Here is a 27,142-nt window from a genome sequence, read left to right on the forward strand (position 1 = left end):
CTGCACACCAATCTAACTAACAAAACTAACACAAAACACAGACTACCAAAAGATACGACCCGGGAGCATCCAGTCTACTAGCCTTCGTATCACGTTTCGGTGCGGATGAAGCGTTGCATGGGTGCCGTGAGTGGCATTCAGGTAGCAGGTGTCGAGGTGGCATTCGAAATGATCGAGCTGGCATCGCTAACGGCGTTGTGCGATCTCCCGATCCAAGTGCCCGTGGAGGCGAAGCTGGCGATGTTGGCGTTGGGGGCACCACCCGTATGGGTGGCAACAGCACTGGAGCCACCCCTGGCCGTAGCGTGTGGTTGCTTCAGCAGTTGATTCCCCGGAACGAGCTCAGCAAAAGCAGTAAATCTTTGGTGCGACGCCATAGAACTCGAGATCACCAGAGCAGTTGCCGGCGTTTCTTTCTTCTAGCCGAGCTGTCCCTGGCCCGCCGGAACCTCCACTTCTCTGTTCTCCCCCCCCCCCCCCGTGCCACGCTATCCTGGTACACGTCATGCGCTATCGATACGCTATCGGTACACGGCTTCATTGTCGTCGTCGTCATTGTCTTCGTTTCTTCACCAATCATCTCTTACCACCTCAACGAATACTTCGTCTTCATCTTCTTTATTCTTGGGTCAATACACCTCATTCTTGTCGTCATCCTCGTCGTCTTCTGCAAACTTCTTTAGTTCGGACTTCTATTTCAGTATAAATATTATATGTGACAGCTGTCTCTCACTCTAATGCCCATATGTAAGATGTTTTCCTTACATCACCTAGGATACACTTCCCAAACTTGTTTTTTGACAATTTAATTTAGTCAAGGATATTCTCAATAAAACGGTGTGATTGATTACACGGCAGGTACGAGTACCCGAATCATGACCCGGAGGAAGATGTCTACGACTACTGGGACACAGCCGTGTTGTTCTTCCTGACTTGCTACCAGTACCTTGTCACCGCCATCATTTTCACCTGGGGCCCGCCATTCCAGAGGCCATTCTGGACAAATTGTAAGCCAGACATGCTCTTTGGAGCTTTTCCTTCTCTATTAGGCATGTATTTCACAAATCCGTCTATGTCTTTGGAGCGTTAAAACAACGCATCTGGATCAACGTTAAGCGAAAAAAAGCTTTATTCATTTCGCGAGATTACAAAGCGGGGATCGCAGGGCAGCGCTGGCGTAGCCTATGATGCATTTATGCATCGGCACTTGGCTACCGAGGGAGGTACAATGTGTAGATGCATCCTTAACTTTAGATATTTCCGGTGGACGTAAGCGGCTGGATAAACGAAAAACCACGAGAAATTTAGGACGCAGCTTTGTTCCTTTAAAAACTCCCAATCTCACTTAGCGCTACTCGGACGTTAACGTAAGACGTTATTTGTACTGCTTGAAGAATTTGTTCGCTGTTACAAAACATTCGCATTATATGGATGTAAATATTTCGAACAAGGAATATTTAGGCTGAGCATTATTCCAACGGTAACTTAAAGTTTCTCCGGAATCATGGGGAACGTGTAGGATACTCGCTTGCAGCGACGGGCGTATATGACACGGAGAGCCCCCTTTAATGACACCATTTTCTGCGTGTAAAGGCAATGACATCAATTGCTAGTGTAATAGGAGAATCCTGCTGCCCGAACAACAGATTGGCATTTTGGTAAGCAAAGGGTTAAAGAAGACGAGCAGTGTAAAACTGCCGTTTTTCAGCTGGGCAGGTACAACACAAAAGACTGGCAATTAGGGCGATTGGCACTGAACTGAGGCCCCCCCACCCCAATTCATAAACGCCTATAAGGCCGCTAAGGTAGGTGAGGAAAAATCTATACAAGTAAAACGAAAATATGTGCAGTTGAAAGCACCTTGGTGGAAATACGGGGAATAGTGGGCGCCTACACCTTACAGCCACCAGGGGCGCAATTAATGTAACTAGTACGTTTCCAGAGCTCCGGCTCACCCACTATAGCCTGACAGGAGCTCTCGTACCAGCGGCAGCTACAGGCCCGTTGGCACGACAATTCTTGAGATTAGTTCCACTTATGGAATAACGCAAAGCCCTGAGCGATCTCACTTCAGGAACTTATTTTAGAAATTCAGCCAAATCTTCTTAGCTTTTGAAAATGACTTAGACCAGTATGAGGTGATCAAGCACAGAACACCAATGCGTGACGGATGCGTTTTGCCCCTCAGCCACTGCAGTCAATCTTCCGCTGCGAAAGCCGTGCCTATGAACAGTGAGGGACTGGCGCCAGAACAGCCGCGATCATACAACATATGCAACGATCCCCAGCACCACCAAGCTAGTAGAGTAGCACACCAAGCTCATTGAAGAAGGTGAGGGTAACAGAAACAGAGTTTTCTCGAGGCGCATTGGTGTACGATGCAGCGTGAAACCGAGCACCTCGGTGATGGAGAATGGCGGTGAACAGGTGGTCAGTCGGCCGCAGAATCAAGGTCGGCGGAAGAGGAGGGACGTGGCGTGTGCTCAGCAGGCGCGTAGGAGTAAGGTTGTGAGTAATCAGAAAGCGGCATGACGGGGTGACGAAAGTAACGCGTAATAAGTCCAGCGACACCGCACTCGGAACAAATCAGGAGACTGTCCCGAGTACGCCGAGGTTTCGAACGAAGAGAGGTCGGTCGAGGGGGATTGAAAGCTGCTGGCGGCGGAAGAGGGTGGAACATGATATCCGAGTCGGGGCAGGGGTGCCTGAGGACGTCGCGTACGTGGCGGCCGGTGCGACAGGAGCCTGCTGAAGAACGGTTGGTAACTTTGCCACTTTATCCTGGATCACAGCCTGAAGGTTTTGGGCCAAGTTAGATAGAGTGCCCTGAACTCTATGAAGAAAGGACAGTTGTCGTGCGACCTCCTCCTGAACAAAGTCCTTAATCTGGTCAAGCAGCGAGATACTGGTCGCCGATACAGCCAGGCTGAAGAATAACTCAGGTTTCACTTGCAAGGATGGTGCTTGTGCTGGATTGCGCTGTTTGCGGAGCTCATCGTAGGTCTGGCATAGCGTGAAGATTTCGGGAATGGTGTTGGGGGGGGGGGGGGGGGGCGAGCGACAGGCATCTGGAATGCGTCTGCCTCGACGCCTTTGAAAATGTGCCTGATGCGATCCGCTTCCAGCATGGACGCATCTACATCGGTGCACAGGCACACAGCATCTTCTATAGAGCTTGTTAAGTATTCACCGTGCAGCTGACGTTTGAACTGTAGGCGCTGCTCGGCACTCAGCTTTCGGACAGCAGGCCGGCCCAAGATGTCGGACAAGGCCTGCTTAAATACAGATCAGCTAGGTGGTGAAATCTGCTTCGAGGTTACAGTACCACATGCTGGCAACGTCTAAGAGGTAGAAAACGACGTTGTTCAGCTTCATGGCTTCGTCACATCGGTTGCGGCCGCTTAACCGCTCGTAGGAGTCATTCTAATCCTCCATCATCAGTACCGCTGAAACTGGCCGGGTCCAGCTGTCGGAGCACGCCTTCGCCAACCACGGGAGTAGGCGAACAAGCAGACGCCTGGCTCACTTTGCTTGTCATACTAGGTGCAATGGTACGGCTGCGGAGCTCGAGGATGATAGAAGGGTCGACTCAGCACACTCCAAAACATTGTAACGGGGTTTCTTGTAGCAAAGACGACCCGAAAGAGGCCTCGCAAAAGCGACCATGCTAGGCTTTGTGCCAACAACTCGATCCCAGATCCCATGCCGTGCGGTAGTAGTGATATTGCTCCCGAAGCTTATCTTCCCCATTACACGTTTTCCTCCCATTGACCCCCCCCCCCCCCGCCCTCTTCAAAATGCTCTTTAGGTGCTGCGGGTACTTTTATCAATAAATAAAAACCTGTGGAAAGATATTGCTCCTTTCCTGTAAACCAATGTATTGACCCAGGCGTAACATTTGCTTAGTGGCATCTGTTCCATTTGAAAATATGATTATTTTTAATGTCCTGTTTTGTATGCGGCTAACAGTGGCAGATAAGTTATATGTCCTTCCCCATGATCTATGCAGTAGCTAAGTTGACTATGCCCAAAGCGAAATATAAAATATCAACGCCGCTAAGCCAAAATATTCACTGTAAGATGTGGTATCCATAAACTAAGTTCAAAGACATGTATTTGCCGATTCATGTCTGCATCACAAATTATCCCTAAATACCCCGCTAAGGTGGTGTAGTGGTTACGGCGCTCGACTAGTGTACCCAAGGATGCGGGATCGAATCCCGGCCTCCGCGGCCGCTTTTCGCAAGGCGTCCATGTTTCTGGGCGATGTCTATAAATGTTAAAGCATCCCAGTGGTCGAAATTTTGGGAGTCCTCCATTATGGCGTCTCTCATAGCCTAGGTCGCTTTAGCACTTTAAACCCCACAAATCAAACCTGTTACCCCTCAATATTTAATTGAGGATCCTCGCTGTAACACCGCAGTTGTCAAGAATACATTCACCTTATCAAAATTAAGCTGCGTCTTTCTAAAGTAAAAGCCCATGCATTTTGTTTTGTCTGTATTAATATTTGATCAAATATTTTAAACCATAAGCGAATTCTCCGTAGCTCCTCGTTGCTTTTATTTTCAATGTAATTTAAATTGTCAACAACAAAGCGTAGGGAACTATCATCTGGGTACATTAAAGGGGTGCCGTGACGTTCGCCAGACCACTAATTCCAGCCGGCCTTCCAGGTTCTTTACACCTTCCCGATGCCCCAAAGCTCAATCATAACGGCAAAATCGTAGCGCCTAATATTTTAATTCGTTTCCATAATCAGCGTTTTGGCACCGATGTGAGCGGCACACGACAGCGAAGTTCGTTAACGGACATGACGTTCCCTTCTCGCTTGGGCGCTGCTTTGCTGAATGGTTGAGCACGCACATTATATTCTACAATCGAGTGTTCTTCAACTTACTGTGCAGAAAACAAATAAAATGCGTTTTAGTCCCGCGTGTGTACTTGAAGTGCTTGTACAGCTCAACAAGGTTGATGACTGGGCGAGTTGGTAGCGGTTCATTTTAAACCAGCCATAAGACGAGCGCGAGTCAATTGGTCTCTCGAAACCCAATGGCGCAATGAAACGTGAATGCCCTTTGTGAGCCGCGTTGCGATCCCGCACCGCACAGGGGTGTGAGCGCAGCAACGGCCCGTCCCAGGCGCTCTCTTGTCGCCGGGACAGAGCTAGAGCGCCCACGTTGGTACCCGAAAGATGGTGAACTATGCCCGGGCAGGACGAGGCCAGAAAAAACTCTGGTGGAGGTCCGAAGCAATTCAGACGTGCAAATCGATCGTTCGATCCGGGTATAGGGAATACCAATCGAACCATCTGGTAGCTGGTTCCCTGCGAAGTTTCCCTCAGGATAGCTGGCGCTCGATGGGAGAGCAGTCACACCTGGTAAAGCGAATGATAAGAGGCATTGGGGTCAAAGCGTCCTCACCCTATTCTCAAACTTTCAATGTGTGTACGGTAGGCCTTCAGGGTCGAGGCCTCTCGCTGCGATGAGCGCCAAGTGGGCCACTTTTGGTAAGCAGTACTGGCGCTGCCGGAGTGGAGCTTGTATAGCTCCACTCCCGCAGGCTCTTTAAATCCGAAGGCAGCTGACAACATTCGGATCTCGGAGGTCGGCAAAATCACTGGAGAGTCCAAAATCACGTGGCTGATCGTTTCTACCGACACTCCAGAGATGGTGCTAGTTGTGTCGTGATCGTTCATGAAACGCGCTCGCCACAGCCGACTCCGCAGCACTCCACAGCGGGGTTCTGCCAGCTGCCCACGGCCCAGGGAGTTGTCATATAGTCATTCCCGGCAGATAACCTACTTGCTGGCCCTGTACATGTACATGGTAGGCTTGACCTTAGCTCCTGTATGCCACTTCTCCGTGTCCGCCTTTGCACTCGTTCTCGAACATTTGCACAAGTAGCGCTCGAGTGATCCGCGGCAGCACCAGCGATGGACGCCGGCGGAACGCCAAGCCGGCGTTCCAGCGAGTTCCGCCATAATGGCGAAATCGTCAGCGTAAACAAGGGCTGCAATGCAAACCCCGACACCTCAGCAGTCATGCAATAATTGTGATGGCTGTTACCATGTTAACGATGGTGCCAAAAAGTGCGGCTACAGGTTGAGTTGGACAGGCAACCATGGTGGAAACCTTCCGATAAGTCAGGAGAGAGCTACTTTTCTCATAGGCTCCGCCCAAGTCGGACTCTGGGCGAGCGAAATGAGAGAGGGGCTCTCTTTCACACCAGCTATGACGTGCTGTTCTTTTTTGTTACCATATTTAGAATTTTATAAACCGAATAACGTGCTTCCGTGCACCTATTTTAGTAATTCTTTTTGAACTGACATCGGCACGGTGCAAGGAACCTAGAGGTTGGCTGGAATTAGCGGCCTCACGAACGTCGCTGTGCCCCTTTAAAGCTTAGGAATATATTAGAGTTTAGGCCAAATACCTGAGCCCTGTGGTACTCCGGAAACTAGATCGCTGGTCAGGTAGGCTATACCCCGTGCGATACAGACACCATGATGCAACAGAAGCTCTGTGTTCTGTTCGGCAAAGCCAGCAGCACAGGACTGGTCGTCGCACATGACTGTAACAAGAGCAGACGAACGTGGCGGCATGTATACATCCGCGTCAACGATGCGTAAAGGTGTGTAGAGTCGTTCGGAGTCAGCGGCCGTTGCTGCAGGCGTGGAAAACCGGACAGTATGGCAAGGAACGTTAGTAATGACCCATGCTGACGTAAAACGTCCATGCAGCGTATGATATCCTTACAGGAGTGCGGCAGGATAACAAAATGGCTTCTAAGGCTGTATCGGTGATGGGTACTCGGGCAATTCACCATCCGATTGGCTTCATAAGGCGACCGCCAGCAGTACGAATTTGCAGTCCCATCCATTCCGTTTACACCTTGAAGAGCCAATCCGCGAATTTCTTGCTTATTATCGAGAAGTCTGCTCTCGTGTCTAACAAAACAGTAACTAGGTGCCCGTCGACGAGAACGGGAAGGTAGGCGCGAACAACGTGATCGGCAAGTGGTGAATTCGGAGAATTCGGAGTTTCAGGTTCATGCGGCGGCGGCAACGTAGTCACAGCATAGGGCTGAGTCGTCATGTGGGGTCTGCGGGATATCTATTCCCTTCATCAGTAACCTGCCCCCCCCCCCCCCAGCGTGGGCTTGGCGATCGGCGCCTCGGCGGTTCAGTAGCTCCGGCGTGGCTCCGACAGTGACTCAGGTGCTGAAAATGCTTGACGGATGTCTTCCCGTACGGCTTCAGTTACAGCAGTAGCAGCAGTCGGATTAGGTGTTTCAAGACGTAACTTTAGGAGCTGTTCGCGAACTACCTCGCGTACCAGCTCACGCAAGAAGTTATGTTCAGTGGACCCGTACAAAGTGGCCACACTGCTGCAGCCAGCCGGGTCATGGGAGCAAGAAGGTTTTGTTAAGTATTTTGTAATGTCATGACGGAAGCACTAATAAAAACAAAGCCTTCTCTCACTGTGCTCATTCATCGCCAATTTGCTGGTGACCGCTTGGTTCTGTTCAAGTGGCCCTAAGGTGAGCCAAGGTTACACTGAGACTTAGCCTTTCTAGCTCCCGGTATGGTATGGTACGGAACTGACCATATGATACTGGCCTCTTGATATTGACCTCTCATCTTTAATGGCGATTGCGAAACATTTAATCTTGAAAGGTCTAGAACCAGGTAAACGGCGGTTGCAGTTTATCCTTGTCTCCTCCAACTTTCATAGAAAATGAACAGCTTCCTTAGTGCTTTCAGAGATCATGTAATAGACACGACGTCAGCTTCAAAGGTGGTATTAGCAAAAGTAGGATAAAAGGAGCTATCACTAGCCAAGCTGGTTTAACCGCGCTTATCCACTGCCCTTTCTTTCACCGCTGCCGCTGACTACGACGCGCGAATTTCTGCGAGATGGGCCACCCTCACGCCTTTTAGTAAACATACTGAATATTTTTTCTATTGCACATCTAGTCCCAATTTTCTACTGCAAATCTGCATTTCTACACGCCAATTATAGGCGTACCATAGACTTTCAGCATTTAAAAAGGCAAAAAATGAGTGCATAATAACAAATATTTTAATGCGCAATTTCGACGCTATGTTTTCACAAACCTTATGGATTACGGAATTGAACGGCGGCGCAACACGGAAACGGACACAGACAAGTATGGGACACCACAAGCGCACATTACCAGCTATTTATTAAATAGAAAGGTGGCATATTTATACGCCCAGCTAGAGCATGAGACTTATCGCCAAAATCCGCTGCAATCCCAACACGCGAACGCAAGGCGGCACCATCAGGATAACAGACATGATATTTCTAACCCCAGCAGATAAACTATCAAAAACAGGAAAAAAAAATTTATAAAAAACGGGAGGCTGGCCACCTGTTAGCAAATGCAGTGTGGACCGAACATAGCAAACAGCAGAATAAGATAAGAGAAGCAAATCAGCCCGAACCATTAAAAAATGAAACGAGAAAACAATCGTAGCAAAAGCACAGTCAGAAACAATTAGGCAAAAGAAGTCATAAACCTAAAAAATCCCTAAACTAACAACCAAAGACGATGGTAGTAACAGCAGAGTCAAAAACAAAGGAAGCAAAAGTAGTCAGAACCTAAACCAACACCATCACTCGTAGCTAAGCATAGTCAAAGAAATGAAGCAAAAGCAGTAAAAAAAACCTAAAAAAAAAACCATTCAAATAACAAAAGAGGATGGTTGCAGCAGTAGAGTCAAAACAAAGGAAGCAAAAGCAGTCAGAAACCTAAGCCAACAACAACAAAAAACAAAAGACGATCATAGCAGGAGCAGAGTCAAAAACAAAAGAAGCAAAAGCAGTCCGAGCGTAAACCAACACCAACACTCTTAGCTCAAGCAGAGTCAAAGAAATGAAGCAAAAGCAGTGAAATAAACCTAAAATAAACCCCATACCAACGACAAAAGACGATGGTAGCAACAGCAGAGTCAAAAACAAACGAAGCAAACCCAGTCAGAAACCTAAGCCAATAACAAGAAAAAACAAAAGACGGTCATAGTGAAAGCAGAGTCAAACAAAAAAGCAAAAGTAGTCAAACCTAAACCAACACCAACACTCGTAGCTGAAGCAGAGTCAAAGAAATGAAGCTAAAGCAGCCAAAGAAAAAAAAAACGATCCTATAGGGGGTATTCACTGACGCTCTGTGCGCGGTGCATTGTGGGTAATTGAGGCACAGTCGGCCATTTTTGTGTCCACGGAACGAACAGGGCGAACGTACGTATCAAGTGCTGTTGTGCGGTTCTACAAGCAGTGGCATCCGCAGCTATATGTTGTTTATTGAGCTATCGTAGACTGTAATAGACGCGTGCACAGTGCAAAACAACGGAAGCTGAAGAGCTGCGCGAACGACCTCGGCATTTTAAGGTTCCGGAAGTACACACGAACAACTCCACTCGAACGAGCCAACTCACCGAGATGCGACGTCAAGTATGCCTGGCACGGCTCAACCGCACAATTATCATGGAATATGAGAAATGTATGTCAAAATGAGCTGGACTGGAATCTTCCGGATGTGCCCTAGCAGCCAGCTCTTCTCACTATCCGTGCACGATGGTTCTTCACGCACTCGGAGGACACATTCCCGGTAAAAGAGCAGCGCGGCAATGTATCGCTTCCAGTCATGCGCATGCATGCAGCGCACCGCCAACACCCCCTCGTCGTGTTTGGCTGCAATAAAATCCTCCAAAGAGGGCTCGCTAAACTTTGTGTTTGCCGTACTTGCCTCATTCGATCAGAAGAAGTTGAATGTTCGCATCGTCTGTGTCGGCTGCTAATCAAAGCAGACCGCATGCAGATTCGGCGAAGGAACTTAGGCGGGCAGACTTGTTTTGCAGAAGGATTGAAGAACTTTATAAACTTATTTATCTCTAATAACAAATCAAGTTTAGCATGGCTAAAACTGCGCTGTATTTAAAGAGATTTGTTGCAAAAGTTATTTCGAGCCCGCAAGGCAACGAGGTGGCGCCACCGGTGTCATCGCTGTGGCCTGTGGCAGCGGTTTCTTTTCCGCCACAGACGATGCAAGCATCCGACTTCTTCTGATCGATTGAGGCAAATACACCAAACAAGTTTTGTGTAATAGATACTGACTACCAAACGTCATCTCTATGCAGAATTTCAGCTACAAAAACTCAGCGGTTTAGTTGGTATAAACGTTGGACGGCAAGCACGTAATTGCATAAAGAGCGAGTTCGTCTGCTTCAACCGCGGCTCTTAACCCAGCCGCTTGTAACGTAGTTGCGTTCTTCGAGTGGACAGTAGGCTTGCGATTAGTTTCTTGTGACGAAGCTCGTCCGTATAGGACAAGGAATTCATGAATGTCGCACATATTTATGCGCGGGCACAGGCCGACGCTTACCGTGCAGTTGCGCATATCGACTGCACACGGGTTGGTACCAATGTTTTGTTTCGTACCGGTCTCTGTCCGCATCGCACACACTTTGCCGATAAATCAAACTGTCACTCATGATACCGACTGAGTTTTCATAACAACGGTGCTGGCAAGAGGCAGAGTGACAGAGCAAACGGACGCGCACGAACAGCTAAGCTAACCGCCGCCCCGTACTAGTACTAGTCAGAACAGGACGCAAAGATGGCGTCGGCTGCATACGGACGTCAGCTGTGACGTCATGTGAATACCCCCTATACCAAACGCATCTTCAAAAAAGCAGCAACAACTAAAAACGATCGTAGCAAACGCAGAGTCAAAACAAAAGAAATAACAGCGGTCAAACCTAAAATGACAGCAACAAAAAGCATGGGTAGCATAGGCAGAATCAAACGAACGACAGAAATTAACCCGCCTAACCAAACAACTCAGTTCAGATCAGTCGTTCAGTCCTGTCCGACTCTTCGTGACCCTATGGACCATGTCACGCCACGCTTTCCGGTCTCTCACTATCTTCCTAACATCACATAACGTCATCTGCAGTGCCTCGAGGCCAAACCAAACAACACAAGGCCGCTAAAATTTCCAGGATTAAAGTCGCGCAGTGCATACCGTCACAAAAATTATCAGGCAATGAAACTTAATTTCTACGGAGGGATACAGAAGAGTCGCTAACACAAGTGCTACCCTTCTTTTTGATCATGAAGACTTCAAGAATTTCCCGTGCCACCTGATCGCGACTCCTGCCCAGAGCACTTATACCGTTAAGCATTGGCTCACAATTGCATTCTTTACAATGTGCTGGCAAATTTGACCCGCCTCCGTTTTCTAACGATTTCTCATGCCCCTGTACTCTGTTATTAATACAGCGACCCGTCTGGCCTTCCGATGGAACAGGAACAATAACGCTTGCCGTGCCTCTTTCGCACAGGGCTTTCTTCTTCTGCCCGATAGCTTTCGAACAGGGCTTTCGAGAAGAAAGCCCTGTGCGAAAAGGGGCACGGCAAGCATTATTGTTCTATTTTTCCTGTGCCATCGGAGTGGTCCACGAAATCCCGCTGATGTTTGGAGGGGTCTATATAGGCCAGACGGGTCGCTGTATTAATAACAGAGCACGGGAGCATGAGAAATCGTTAACAAACGGGTTGTTAATTAGGCGGGTTGTTAATTTTTGTCGTTCGTTTAATTATGCCTATGCTACCAGTGCTTTTTGTTGCTGTTGTATTAGGTCTGACCGCTGTTGTTTCTTTTGTTTTGACTCTGCGTTTGCTACGATCGTTTTTAGTTCTTGCTGCTTTTTTGACGATGCCTTTGCTTTGGTATAGGATCGTTTTTTTTTTTTTGTTTGGCTGCTTTAGCTTCATTTCTTTGACTCTGCTTCAGCTACGAGTGTTGGTGTTGGTTTAGGTTTGACTACTTTTGCTTTTTTGTTTGACTCTGCTTTCGCTATGACCGTCTTTTGTTTTTTCTTGTTATTGGCTTAGGTTTCTGACTGGGTTTGCTTCGTTTGTTTTTGACTCTGCTGTTGCTACCATCATCTTTTGTCGTTGGTATGGGGTTTATTTTAGGTTTATTTCACTGCTTTCGCTTCATTTCTTTGGCTCTGCTTGAGCTACGAGTGTTGGTGTTGGTTTACGCTCGGACTGCTTTTGCTTTTGTTTTTGACTCTGCTGTTGCTATGATCGTCTTTTTTTTGTTGTTATTGGCTTAGGTTTCTAACTGCTTTTGCTTCGTTTGTTTTTTACTCTGCTGTTGCTACCATCGTCTTTTGTTGTTGGTTTGGGGTTTTTGTTAAGTTTTTTGCTTACTACTTCTGCTTCATTTCTTTGACTCTGCTTGAGTTACGAGTGTTGGTGTGGTTTAGGTTCTCACTGCTTTTGCTTCTTTAGTTTTTGACTCTGCTGTTGCTAAGATCGCCTTTTGTTTTTTGTGGTTGGCTTAGGTTTCTGACTGCGTTTGCTTCGTTTGTTTTTGAATCTGCTGTTGATACCATCGTCATTTGTTGTTGGTTTGGGATTTTTAAGTTTTTTTTTACTGCCTTTGCTTCATTTCTTTGACTCTGCTTGATGTATACGAGTGTTCCTGTTGACTTAGGTTCTGACTGCTTTTGCTTCTTTTGTTTTTGACTCTGCTGTTGCTATGATCGTCTTTTGTTTTTTGTTTTTTGTGGTTGTATGCTTAGGTTTCTGACTGCGTTTGCTTCGTTTGTTTTTGACTTTCTATTGCTACCATCATCTTTTGTTGTTGGTTTGGGGGGGTGTTTTTAGGTTCTTTTACTGCTTTTGCCTTATTTATTTGACTCTGCTCGAGCTACGAGTTTTGGTGTTGGTTTAGGTTTTGACTGCTTTTGCATCTTTTGTTTTTGACTCTGCTGTTGCAATGATCGTCTTTTGTTTTTTGTGGTTGGCTTAGGTTTCTGACTGCGGTTGCTTCGTTTGTTTTTGAATCTGCTGTTGCTACCATCGTCTTTTCCCAGACAACGCAGGTACGTTTTCAGGATGTCCTGAGGATGCCATTTTGAGGACGTTATGTGGTCCTCAGGATTTAATATAATGATCCTTGAAAGGTCACAAAAAGGTCCTGTTGTCCGGCGTCAGTACGCCCCGAGAATGTCCTAAAAATGACAACAAATGATGTTTCCAGAGCATTTAGGGGTTATCTCAGGATGCACTGAAATGATCCTCAAAAAAGCTCTCAGAGATGTCCTGTTAGCCAGCCTCAGCATGCACTGCGAATGCCATCGGAGACAACCAAGGAAGTTTACAGTGCATTTCGGGGATAAGCTGCATAGGCCTGGCTGCCCACAAGATACTCAAGATGGCATGCTTTAGGTTTAGTAAAGCTAAGCCTGCCTGTGATGATGTGTTGAGTAAATCTCAGCATTTATGACCATCGGCATTTGCACAGAATGATGAAAAAACTAAGACAAAAAAAGACAACTCGGTTACACAGAGTGTTGAAGTCGAATATGTTGACATTTTGTTACTGACATCTATGTTTTCAAATTTACATCTCTTCGCATGTCTTGCTGCCTTGGGGAGAACCTACTCGGAATAGTCCGACAGCATGGTGTAGGCTAGAAGAATTAGTAGAATGAGTTAGAGGCTAGAAGAATCAGCCCTAAATTCTGCACAAAAAGCAATGCGCACTGTTAATCAGCTGCATTTGCCTAAATCTACAGCTCCTAAAAAGTTCCTCTACTATCACTGACTACAAAACAGGTTACTTAATATGTAATGGTACATATCGAAACATCTGATACCCTGCAAGACTAGCTATACACCAAACATGAAGGTGTGTTCAGTATTTACAGTCAATGATTTCCATGCAACAATGTTAACATCAAAGTTAAAAGTGGGCATTTATGAAAGCCTGGTAGACTTTACAATACATTTAAATTGCAATTACCCATGCTCCTGAGCATATAAATGGCCAAACGTTTTGCTCTCGAAACTAAGGAAACTAAACTTTCCATATGGGCTGAATTAGCCACACACACTCTCCTGACAACCAGTACTGCAGTTCCAGACCACATACGCTTGTGCATTTCTTGCACTGTTTTTGTGAAAACGCACCCTCACGCTGAACATTCGCAGTCTTCAACTGTAGCTTTTTAAGTGTTTCACCTGAGTGGCGAAGCCACACTTTGATGATACTCTCGACGTCACTCTTCGTTATTGCAGCAAAATTCTGCTTTACTGCCCCTGGAATATCAAGTTGCAATTGTATACATAGCACAAAATTAAAAAACGTGCGCAAGTGATGACCACACACAAGCATTAAGCAAGCAAGGTATGTCGAACATGCTGTTACAGTTGTCCTTGACTGGCTAAATCAAAGGGGAGCAAATATATAAAATTTTCAGTTGAACATTTTGGCAAAGCCTTGGTAAGAAAGCCATTTAACATTTTTATTTATTTTGAAAACCTGCAGGCCTATTCTTGACATTCATGCCTCGCATAATTATATTTTTTTCTGAATGACACAAATTAGCCTTAAGAACTAAGGACGTGAAGAAGCCTGAATTAAATTTCAGTTGAATTAAGCGCTAACTGCTTGAGGCGACAATCCTTGGCGACCGGTCGCACGACACCGCCGCCTGTAATTGCCGCTGGTGCGCACCGCACGGGAGCCATGAGACTCGGCGACAGAGCCACGTTTTCGGCATTGCTTCGTTATCGCCGCCTCGTCCTTCCGTCAGGGGGCAGTAAAGTTACGCTATATCCCATTTTTAACACTAAACAGCATGAAGTACGATAAAACACTAATGAATTTTTTTGTAATCCATTGCGTAAAAAAAAATAATCACAGCGCAGTGGTGCGCTACTACACTGCGATACAGACTTGCATTGCAAGGAGTGAATTTATTCTGCTCCTTTTGAAAATCAACAATATTTAGCCACACTAGCCTTTTTTTAGAGTGCAGCTCTTTCGCGCCCGTTCCTGGGTTTCGCGTCGGCGTCGTCGGCCTCGTAACCAGCTCTGCCCCCTTTCATCCCCCAGTTCGAGTCGGCGCTACGGCAACCTGAGCCACGCAGGAAGAGGGGGGGGGGTACACTCGACGACGAACGATGGGGGCTAGAGCGCGCGCAGCAACCGGAGAACACAAGAAAAGGAAAGGGGGGGGGGGGGTTGCTGGAGGCAGCGCGAGCAGCGACTGACTGGTGCCGCTGCCGCCATGCAGAAAGAGGACGAGGGAGTCGTCCCCTCTTTTTGCGTGGCGGCGAGGGTGCTCTTCGGTTGCCGAAATGCAGGCTCGCTCTCATCTGATCACGGTGCATCCGGTTCTCACTCACTAGCGGCGTCAGCGGCGTCAGCGGCATCAGTCAGTCGCTGCTATCTGTTCATCGCGCAACGTTCCTATGGGCCCACGAGCTGCTTACCGCAACCTTCCGATAACTCAATCGTTCTCTTCTTTTCTCCGACCACAAAGCTTCTTTCATGATAGCCAAGAACTGTTGGTGGAGTGTTTCTTGATGGAATAGGTGTAAAAAATTAAAAAATTCCGTCTGTAATTGTACATACGTGCCTTGCTCGAAATCCTTGCTTCAATCTATCGAAAAAGTGAAGCAGCTGATAAGCTGCGCTCAAATTTCGCATTAGGAAGTAACATAATCGTTGGAAATTTTTCTTTTAACTACATACCAAGCTTTTAGTGAATTGTCTCGATGCGCTCATATATGCATAAATCAGACAAAGTGAGCGTCTGCAGGTTCTTCACTCAAACCGGACTAGGAAAACAAACTTCGCTCGCAAAATAGAAGGCAGAACGGAAGTTGAGCACCCCAACGCCTTTTGCGATTGGCTGCCTTGTGAGCTGCTTCTGGGCGACACGTAACATTTCCTAAAAACCCAGAACCTGAGCGACAGCGACAATGCTTTGGTGGCCCTCAGCCCACCGCGCAACAGTGTCGCACGGCGTGTTGCCGCGAATGGCCGCCTCATGCGGTTAGCGCTTTAACTACAACTTGCCCCATAGCATGCTGCATAAACTTTTCATATATCTGAAAAGGTAGTAGTGTCTTACTGCAAAATATGTTGGCAACGTTCAGTGTGGAAAAATTTCTTTTGCCTTTCTGGCCCAGCCAACTGAATTTGACTGCCACTTTGTGGCTGACCAGCATGGCTAACATCCTTCTTGTAGCCGATCCTACTGACATTCCGCCTAGACCAGGAAGCTGATGCAGCTGTAATGAAGGAATCTGATTATTTTCACACTCACTCTGCAATATCTAACAGGTATGTAAATTTGACAAAAGGAAACGAAATGCCATACCAGCCTAGTTTTCATGCTTTCATCAGTTGATAAGCTGTAGTCAAATTTCTCAAATGACTCAAGGTCGTCGAATGGTTGTTGTAACACATCCCTAGTCATGTTGCTGCTCTCAGGTATGTTCCTAGTCAACATCTGCGTAATAGCATCCAGGTGTTGCCCCTGATGCTCAACACGCATCAAGAATGTCTGCAGCAGCCTGATTTTTTGTTGCTGGAGCTCTGAAAATTGGTACAGATTATATTACTTATATTTAGGGGCAAAACCAGCATAAACAGAAAATACAGGGGATAGAGTTTAAACTGCGTTATTTCATGAGATAAATCTCCTAGCAACAGGCACACGCATACACCAGTCCCCTTAAATAACCATGAAAAATATGTATCATCAAGCACTTTCATGTGCAGTGGTTTGGAAGTGATATATTTGAATTACTTGCCCATAAATGTAGATGACTCAACATTATGCTAGGTTTCTTACCCTCAAAGGATAAGAGCAGTTTTTGTTTTGGCTGTATTTACTGGGCACAGGCAGCGTGAAAAAAAATTGTAGAGTGCAATTTTTTAGTCCACATTCATGACAATAACACTGGAGGCACAGATTTCCCTTTAATGTAGACACTTCCTTTTCTCTGATCCTTTCATTGACAGAGGCTAGTTTGACCAATGCCAATTTTGCCACAGATGAGATAACGACACTACTCCTGGGACACACTGGGTGAATTGGGTTGCTTTTGTGCTGTCATTTAGTCTCTATGTGGTGTGCAGAACAATGACTAAGCAATGCAGAGTATGTGCATGTTTCTCATAAGACAAAGATGCTAAACAAGTGCAACAACAGACATGCCACCCAACTCGTATTTGCTATGCATGATGGCAGTGGCACACCTGCCAGCCCGGCGAGGTGAAAAATCAGAAGATCCTTTCTTTGAGAGAAGGAAGGGAGAGGGGGATCAGTGTCCAATGAGCTGCAATGTCAGCATCCTAAAACCTAAACATACACACAAGCAGCAACGGCAAGCATGAAAAACAAGTCCTAGAGGTTCGCACCAAGACATCCGCACGGCACTGCTGAGTGTTCTCACTATGCCTCCGCAGCTGGCGCAAGCTGATCGGCAGAGCGCCACTGCCGTCATCAGGCATAGCTAGCGCAGCTTGGTAACATGAGAGAAGCGGCCGAGCGCAATGCAGGAGTATCAGATGATATGATGCTAGGGCAAAGCCGTGGCAACACTTCAATGCCAAACGTGCTGGAAGGCTGCCTTTTAGTTGATATCGAAGGTGAAGCTTCTATATCTACTGCTGCTGCACCTGCTGCATGCCATCGCCTCCTACAAAAAATGACCCCCACGTTGCCACCAATCAAAAACAGTATTTGTATGCAGGCATAGGCATCTTATCGGACGATTTAGGGCAGTGATTGTACAATCAGAAATTTTGGTCAAAAATCTTCAAGGCAAATCAGAAGGGATGGCAGGCATGGAGTAACGTATGCAATCCCTCCGCATGTGGCAAAGTCTGTGTCAGTCAAACTGGCCAATGTAACAATAAAAGTATCTAAAAACAATTTGTGTTTATGTCGAGAAGATTTCGTTGGTTTGATTTATAGGGTTTAATGTCCCAAAGGGACACAGGCCATAAGTGGAGGGCACCAGAAATTTCGACCACTTGGGGTACTTTAAAATTTACTGACATCGAACAACCCATGGTCACCTAGCTCTTCCCCTCCAGCAGAAAACGTCCGCCAAGGCCGGGATTCGACCCTGCATCCTTGGGCACAGTAGTCGAGCGCCCTAATTACTGTGCCAAACCGGTTGCGCTCAAGGAGACTTCTTTGCATGCTGTGTCATGATCATGGATGTGAAAGTAGATTGCACTCCTGTACTTCTTGACATTTTGGTACCTCCCCACAGTAAAATGCAGTTAATTGAGACCTGCTGTTAGCATTACAGGTCAAAAAATAAGACACGAGCCTTGTGAGCCATCTGTGAATAAGGTGTAAGGCATTGAAGTTCAGGCTTGGTAAGCTTTTGCATATGCAGCTGCTTGATGATAGCTTTTACTGTAGGCACTGTGCAGGGGGCCCTCCACTGGAGTGACTAGCGGACTCATGGGGTTTAGTGTCTCCAAGTGACTCGGGCTACGAGGGACACCGAGTGGAGAGCTCAAAAGTATTTTTTACCTCACATGCCTGTTACCACACAACTCGTGTAATAAAATAAGGTTAGTTGCAAGTCCAGTGCCATCGTTTTTCTTGCTTTTTATTATGTCTGCTTCTTCTGGTTCCACTCTTCAAATATAACATGCCAACCAGCCAAACAACCCATGCTTCTGCATTAAACTGTATACAATCCAATGCATTATTCTAGCCCAAAATTTTTCTTTTGGTGCACATCTTTGCTTCAAAAACTATGAGAACTGAATGCTGAACAATACATTAAAATTACTTACGAGCCAACACAGTGTGTGTGCATATACGAAAATTTGTAACCATATAATTCCTACTTGTATATGTCTGCAATTATGTCGTCTACGTTTAACTGCTATGCAAAGGGATGCTAGTCAAACACGCTTGCTTACAGTATGAAGAATTTCCACATGCACAAATCTAAGGGTCAGCCAGCTAACTCAACATACCTGATAGGATAAGAACGCAAAGTGATCCAGATTTGTACAAACGTTCCGGCTAATGAACAAAAACAATAATTGAACGGCACTTACCAGAAGGCCTTGAAGTGTTGCCAACTGAAGAACCAGGGCTTGAGGTATGTGGTCTCCCACCAGACTCTACCCTGGAGGCTGCACATTATTGAGATGTCAGTAATAAAACCAAGATTGGTATTCTCAACAGCTTACCTGGCCTGAAGTGACCACCGGGCATTGAAGTATGCATGGACGGAGCATACCTTGTGCCAGATTCCAACCAATGGCCGCTGTGTGACTCTGACCCTACAATAAAAAAAGCAAAAAATTTAAGGAAGCATCAAGTATGCCAATACAAACACGGTACTTACATGGTGCCCTCCATCCACTCATACTCTCAGGCCCTTGTTTTGCTCCCATGGAGGAACCGGCCGCATACCCTGCCAAGAAATCAGGACAGTTATATATTCTGCATAGCAATTACTTTCACCACTTAAACCTATACTTACAAGGACTGGGCACCAGCATCTCAGAGCTCCTAAGTAGTTGAATGTCTTGCCTGCTGTCCATATCAGCATCACTTTCACCTGCACGTACGGTGAAATTCGAAGCACAGTTACCATTGCGATAATAAAATATAATTGAAAATACCTGTACCGTGAAAGATACAACAGATACACCCTCACAGTTAACGCTGACGAGTTCGGCCTGCAGTCCTTCGCAGTCGCTCTTCCCTGACCGCTGCTGTTTCCAACAGTTGCCGCCATGCCAAACGGATGGTATACGGTATGTTGGTGCGCTCAAACAAAACACATAATAGCACCAAGGTGTCGGATAGCTTTCACGAGCACCGCGAAACAGCACTTTTACGCGTGCCGTATCGCTGCATTAACACGCACAGCACAGCCCAAGATGGCGACAAGGGGAGCCGAAGCGGACTTTCCCAATTTGATTCATACGGGGCGCCACCGTCAAACTAAGATGGCTGCGCCCAGGCATCGAAAATAAAATGGTCTATAAGATAAAAGGACAGCAGCTCTAAAACTAAGGGCATATGTTTGGGTTGTGAGCGCTGGACGGCTACAGGCCAACCTGGTGCATGGCCGGCCGTGGGCCGCTAAATGCTCGAGAAACCGCTGCAAACAAGTCGACGTTCAGTTAAGTGTCCGGGCTTGGGCCTTGGGCGTGGCCGACGTCCGCCCAACATGCTATGTATCCAACTATGGGCCGTCACTCGGCCGAGCGTCATTGGCCAGCCAGGTCGGCTGGTCCCCAGCAGCCGATGGTCGGCCATTGGTCGGCTGTCAGCAAATTTTACTTGGCCAGATTACAGTTGCTGTCTTCAGCAACTGAAAACTGAAAACTGAAAACATTAAAGGCGCCGCACAATTTAATTCCCTCTCTTCCTTCCCAGAAACAATATTGCCATTGAGTACAGTACTGCAGATTCATCTTCCCTCTTTGCCACAGGCTATTTTGTAGTAAAGTAAATCTGCGAGACGAGAGGCAGTGTTAACAACTTAAAACTTTTATGCAGTATTTTATTGTGGTGTGCTAATTTTTGCTGACCTTTGTATTATTTATTGTTCAGCTATTTCCAGCGCTTTATCCTACACATATGCTACGTTCATAATGAACGTAATGAATCTTCAGTTTAATCAACTTCTTTTTATCTTGCATCAACCACTGTCGTAACACAACCGTATTGTAAATATAAATTAGAAGCCCCATGGGTGTATAGAACTCACAGCTTCTAAAGCCCCTTTCTTTCCTTCATCGCAGACCACACGCTTCAGACCGGACATTAAATATATCGGCTAAGCGATCGAGCTTTTTAATCGGTTTGTTAATAAATCTCTGTAGTGGTGGTGCATTTCCTTCGCTCGACGCCGAATGCGTGCCCAACACAGCTTTTCTTTTTTTCAATAGCGTGCCTTTCCAGCAGCCTCCAGGCGCAATTACAGGTTTGCCTAGCAGAACATGTATGCGATGGAAAGTGCAATTAAAATTTCCTTCACAACGGTATTTTCGGCTTAGACCGCGGCGTGCAGAGGCAAGCACGCATCTTCGTAGGATATGTTTTCACATTATTTCGCGTAGTTGATCGAGAGAAAGTCATTCGTGAAACAATACCTACACCTAATACCTAAACAAAAAAAAAAACTCCGCGCGTAGATGGAATTGCATAAAACAGGTTTGGGGTGCGAGTTGATGTTGGTGAATACCTCCGGCAACTCACACCCACACCAGAACAGGAGTTGGCCACCCTAGTGTAGTAATTGGCTGTAACCTCCCATGATTAGTTCCACAAAACCCCGGCCCTCAGTCACCAGCGGCTGCGGAACACTGGCCACGGTGGCGGTCAGACCTGTGACGCAGTAGGCGGTGCTAAGAATTCCTGGCTCCGCTGGACAGGAAAATGACCCTGGCAACGTCTAAGTTAGAACCCTAGCTGGTGAAGCTAGTTTAGCAGTGGCTGTTAGAGGAACTAGAAGGTATGAAATGGGATGTCATAGGGTTTAGTGAGGTTAGGAGGCCGAATGAGGCATATACTGTACTGAAAAATGGGCATGTGCTGTGTTATCGAGGCTTACCAGAGAGGCGACAACTAGGAGTAGGTTTCCTTGCCAATAAGTATATAACGGGTAATACAGATTAATTCTATAGTATTAATGAGAGGGTGGCAGGCACCGTAATTTGGCTTAATAAGCGGTATAAATGGAAAATTGTACAGACCTATGCACCTAGATGTAGTTATGATCACCAGGCAGTTGTAAGCTTCTACGAAGATGTAGAATCGGCAATGCGAAACGAAAAGACGCAGTATACTGTACTAATGGGCGACATCAATACTAAGGTAGGGAAAAAGCAGGCAGTAGGTGACTATGACATTGGTTCTAGGAATAGCAGGGAGGAGTTACTAGTTGAGTTTGCAAAGCGTCCTAACTTATACCTTCCTCAGGAAACGGAAGAACCGGAAATGGACATGTAAAGGTTCTAACGGGGAAACTAAAAATGAAATTAACTTCATACTGTGCTCAACCCCCGCCATTATGCAAGATGTAGAGGTAAACGGAAAAGTTCGATGCAGTGACCACAGTATGGTGAGGTCCCGAATCAGTTTAAATCTGAAGAAGGAACACAACAGAACAGCAAGAAAGAAATCCATCAACGAATTTGCGGTGAGGGGGAGGCCAGAAGAGTTCGGAATCTAGCTACAGAATAGATATTCAGCTCTAACCGAGCATTGCAACTTTACCCTAGAAGCAACCAACGATAATTTCAGAGATGTCATTACTGAGTGCGCTCTAGAAGTATGCAGTAGAATAGTTAGAGAGGATACCGGTAAACTGTCTAAGGAGACGAAATATTTGGTTAAGAAACGCAAGAGTATGAAGGCTTATAATCCAACAGACCTGATAGAATTGGCCGAGATATCTAAGCTTATCAATAGGAGCAAAGTGGCCGATATAAGGAAATATAACATGGAGAAAATTGAGCATGCTGTAACGAACGGGGAAGCCTTGAAGCGGTGATGAAGAAATTGGGGATAGGCAAAAACCAGTTGTATGCGATAAGGGACAAGGCGGGCAACGTCATCACGAATATGGACAAGATAGTCGAAGTAGCCGAGGAGTTCTATACAGATCTCTACAGTAGCCAAAGTAGTCAGGATCGTAATGAGATTGGCGGTAGGGAAAAACAGTCAAACGTTCCACCAGTGATGAAGGCCGAAGTCAAGAAAGCATTAGAAACTATGAAAACGAGGGAATCAGCTGGAGAGGATCACATAACTACAGATTTTTTGAAGAACGGGGGGGATATCGTGCTAGAAAAACTGGCCTGGTGTCACGCAGTGCCTGGTGTCATCGACGGTACCGGAACCATGGAAAAATGGAAACATTATCCTTATTCATTAGAAAGGGGACGCTAATGACCTTAAAAACTCCAGACCAGTTATCTTACTGTCTGTTACGTATAAGGAATTTACTAAGGTAATCGCTAATAGAATCAAGACAAACTTAGACTGCAATCAAGCAAAGGATCAAGCAGGTTTTCGGAAACGGTACTCTACTATCGATCATATCCATACCATAAACCAGGTGATAGAAAAATGCTCGGAATATAACCAGCCCTTATACATAGCATTCATTGATTACGAAAAAATATTTGACTGAGTTGAAACCTCGGCGGTGATGCAGGCATTGCGAAATCAGGTGGCAGGCGAGCCGTACGTGAAAGTATTGGAAGATATATATAGTGGCTGAACAGCAACCTTAGTTCTGCATAAAAAAGTAACAAAATTCCCATAAAGAAATGTGTTAGGCAAGGATACACGATCTCCCCAGTAATACTCACAGCTTGCTTAGAGGAAGTATTCAGAGACTTGGAATGGAAGCAGTTAGGGATAAGGGTAGATGGAGAATACCTCAGTAATCTGCGATTTGCTGATGACATTGCCTTGCGAAGTAACTCAGGAGATGAACTTCAAAGAATGATTGGTGACCTAGACAGTAAAAGTAAAAAGGTAGGCTTGATAATAAATTTTCAGAAGACTAAGGTAAGGTTCAACGGCCTCGGGAAGGAACAACAGCTTACGTTAGATAGCGAAGCGCTGGAAGTAGTAGGCAAATATGTCTACTTAGGACAGGTAGTAACCGCAGATCCGGACCATGAAAAGGAAATAACAAGCAAAATAAGATTGGGATGTAGCGCATTTGGCAAGCGCTCGCATATTTTGACTAGCGGCTTACAGGTATCGTTCAAGAAGAAAGTATACAACAGTTGCATCTTATCTGTACTCACCTTTGGGGTTGAAACGCGGAGGCTACCCAAGAGGGTTCTACTTAGGTTGAGGACAACACAGAGGGCTATGGAACGAAATATGGTAAGGGTAACATTAAGAGATGGCAAGCGTGCAGAGTGGGTCAGAGTAATAACTCATGTTACCGACATTCTAGCAGAAATCAATAAGAAGAAATGGAAATGGGCATGAGCAGGACATGTAGTGCGACTAGAGGATAACCTATGGTGGCTTAGGGTAACATTGGATTCGAAGGGAAGGAAAGCGTAGCAGGGGGCGGCAGAAAGTTAGGTGGGCGGATGAGGTTGAGAAGTTCGCAGGTGTCAATTGGATGCAGCCCACAGAACTGCATCCAATTGGAGAAATATAGGAGAGGCCTTCGCCCTGCAGTGGGTATAATCAGGGTGATGATGATGATGACGTACACAGCCAACTGCTACGACAGGCCGTGCAGAATGGCAGACAAGTGCATGTGCAGAATATTAGAGGCCTGTGACCGATGGGCACAGCTCGTAGTCCGAAGCCCCGTGCGGGGCGCAGTCCAATCCAGGGACTGAGATTATGAAAAATTTAGAATTACAAGTTACTTAGCCATGCGAACATGCACAAATAGACTGTACAGCTGTGTTTCACACAAGTGCTTTAATAGCATGTTTTAAATATTGTCCTTAGTACTGAATTAGTTTTTAGGAAACAAAAAGCTACAATAAAATATTTTGATCTTTAGCGCTTAACGCGATCCGACGACTCCGTCAGGTATGACAATAACTGAATGAATCTAACTCTTCTCAGTGTCACAATGCGTCAGATTCCACAGGAGGCCCGTTAAGTAGTACTTGCGAGCGGGCTAGTTGGCTATACGACTCCGACGACTTCCGGCGCTGCATGATTATACACAAAAAGCAATACACACACAAGAGAATTAAACCAAGACGTTAACACAGATACTGCTCTCTCTACCAACGGCCTGCTTTTGCGGTAAGAAGAACAAAGCTTAACACAAAACGTGGGGTTACAATGTGAAGAAGAAGTAAACAAAAGATTCAGAAAAAAATGCGAAGAAATTCAGAATTAAAAAATGTAATTAACTAAAACGAAAGTAATGGCAAATTAGGTCTAACTTCTTGTCACATTGTCCAAACGTCTTGTCACATTGTCCAAACGGAGAAGTATCACCTCCTTGCTGTTGAGCGCCACTGATGGAAAACTTATGCATCCCCCTTCTCCCGAAATCATCTTGAGGGCTTCAATAATCTCTCTTTTAAAACTGTCTTTTTCGCCTGCCAGCACCTTGTTATCGGTGAACTTTGGTACACAATAGGTGCCCCTCAAGTCCTATTGATTGTCTTCCGTTTTACACCGGGAGGTGTAAAGCTTCTCAGTTTGTACAAGACGTTTGGACCATGTGACAAGAAGTGAGACCTAATTGGTCACTATTTTCGTTTTATTTTCGTTTTATTTTCATTTATTTTTTCATTCTGATTTTCTTCGAACGTTTTTATAAATCTTTTGTGTACTTCGTCTTCAAATTGTAACCCCACGTTTGGTGTGAAGCTTTCTTCTTCGTACCACAAAAACAGGCGAGCGCATCATCTGTGTTAACGTCTTCGTTTGATTCTCTTGTGTGTGTATTGTTTTTTGTGGATAACCATGCAGCGCCGGAGGTTCTCGGAGTCGTATAGCCAACTAGCCCGCTCGCAAGTACTACTTAATGGGCCTCCTGTGGCATCTGACGCATTGTGACACGAGAAGAGTTAGATTCATTCAGTCATTGTCATACCTGACGTAGCGGTGCGCCCAGGTGAAAATCCTTGTGAGATGGATGTCTCATTTCGACGCAACAAATGTAATAAAAGAGGAGAGACAACACGAAACGCAAAATATCCTACATTCCACCAAGCAAATCTGTGTTTAAGTCATCAGCAAATGCGCTTTCTAGGCGTACGTAGTGCCTCACCGACAGCAACACCAGGAAGACCCTTCTCCATCTCCTGCAGGAAATGGCTTTACAGGATTTCATATACTGTGTATGATAGTTTGCGAAATAAGAAATGCGTATAATAGCACAGAGTTAGTGTATGCGCACCGTTCGTGCTATTCTATGTACCAAAGTCGAAAATGCGTAATCTTCCCCCATCCCGTTGTCCGTCCCGGAATGTCGCTGACAGCAAGGATTTATGTTGGGGTAGTTCGGTGCTGCATTCGGATAGAGTGACTTGACGAAGACGCACACGAAAGGTAGGGGACAATGCACACGCTAGATCCGGAGAGCAAGTCATTATACATAGTATTTTACACGGCTCCGTCGAATCGACAGAGGTTGCATTTCGAATGAGGCGAAACGGAGAGGCGTCCGTGTGCTGTGTGAGGTCAGTGCACGTTAAAAGATCCTCCGGTGGTTGAAATTACTCTGCAGCCCTACACTACGGCACATCTTTTTCGCCTTCCGCTTTCACACCCACCTTCCCCACTTCACCATATGACATAGCATATGCGCACCGTTCTTGCTATTCATATACCAAAGTCGAAAATGCATAATCTCCCCCCTCGCCCTCACCCCCTGTTGTACGTCCCGGAAAGTCGCTTACAGCACCAACAGGAATATAAGTTGGGCTAGCTGCCGAAGGAAGAGCGCAAGGGATGGGAAGCAGTGACACGAGGAGGCACAAACACAACGCGCTTCCTCGTGTCACTGTGTCCCCTGCGCTTCTCCTTCACCATGCAAAACCAACCAGCCTGTAAACTTGCTCTTATTAATTGGGCTATGAATTCGGACTTAGTTTATTGCTGAGAAGGAAGACGCACACGGAAGGAACTTGACACGCTAGACTTGCAACAGAATTTTACTCTGGAAAGGAAGTAATTATACACAGTATTTTACACGACTCCGTCGAATCGACGGTGGCTGGGTTTCAGGTGAAGTGAAACTGAGAGGCGTCCATGTGCTGCGTCAGGTCAGCGCACGTTAAAAGATCCTCACCTGGTCGAAATTACTCCGCAGCACTCAACTACGGCACACCCTTTTCTCTTTATGCTTTCATTCCCACTCTCTCCCCTTCACCATACCGCGCCGTTCGGGTGTTCACGGAACACGTGTGACAGGTACACCGCCTTTTCTTTCCTGTAAACCAATTATTAATTATGCCGTGGCTTTCAGGCCGACCAAGCCTATTCCGTAAACTTTTCTTAATTGCACCTCGTTTTTTTTCCCGCTTACAGATTGGTTCCTGGGAAACTTGCTTCTGGTGTTCGCAGCCACGACGATCCTGCTGTTCCAGACATGCCCAGTAATTGTGGCTTTGTTCGAGGTGAGCTTCGGAATGGGAGCGTCTGCAGTTCCGTGGTTTGAAGCAAACCGGGTTCAGTGCATACCCTATTTAGCTAATGTTCTTTGCCTAATAGCTGCTTGTCGCTTAGTGAACATGTCAGCTGCTATTACCCGTTAACTACACTTGTTTAATGCAAGTTCGCATTATTTATTTCTTT

General features: G+C 46.1%; 1 protein-coding gene across 1 annotated transcript in view; it reads left to right on the forward strand.

Annotated features, from left to right (window-relative positions):
* Window positions 1-27,142, forward strand: part of LOC146194269 (polyamine-transporting ATPase 13A3-like) — an 813,351-nt gene that overhangs the window by 712,818 nt on the left and 73,391 nt on the right. The window contains exons 30-31 of the mRNA XM_084596520.1: window positions 859-1,007; window positions 26,876-26,964. Coding sequence (XP_084452646.1) covers window positions 859-1,007; window positions 26,876-26,964 — 238 coding nt within the window. The remainder of the gene's footprint in view (window positions 1-858; window positions 1,008-26,875; window positions 26,965-27,142) is intronic.

The sequence above is a fragment of the Amblyomma maculatum genome, chromosome 3 (assembly GCF_055883805.1).
Source record: "Amblyomma maculatum isolate TAMU_Amacu chromosome 3, ASM5588380v1, whole genome shotgun sequence".
In the NCBI taxonomy this organism is placed as follows: domain Eukaryota; kingdom Metazoa; phylum Arthropoda; class Arachnida; order Ixodida; family Ixodidae; genus Amblyomma; species Amblyomma maculatum.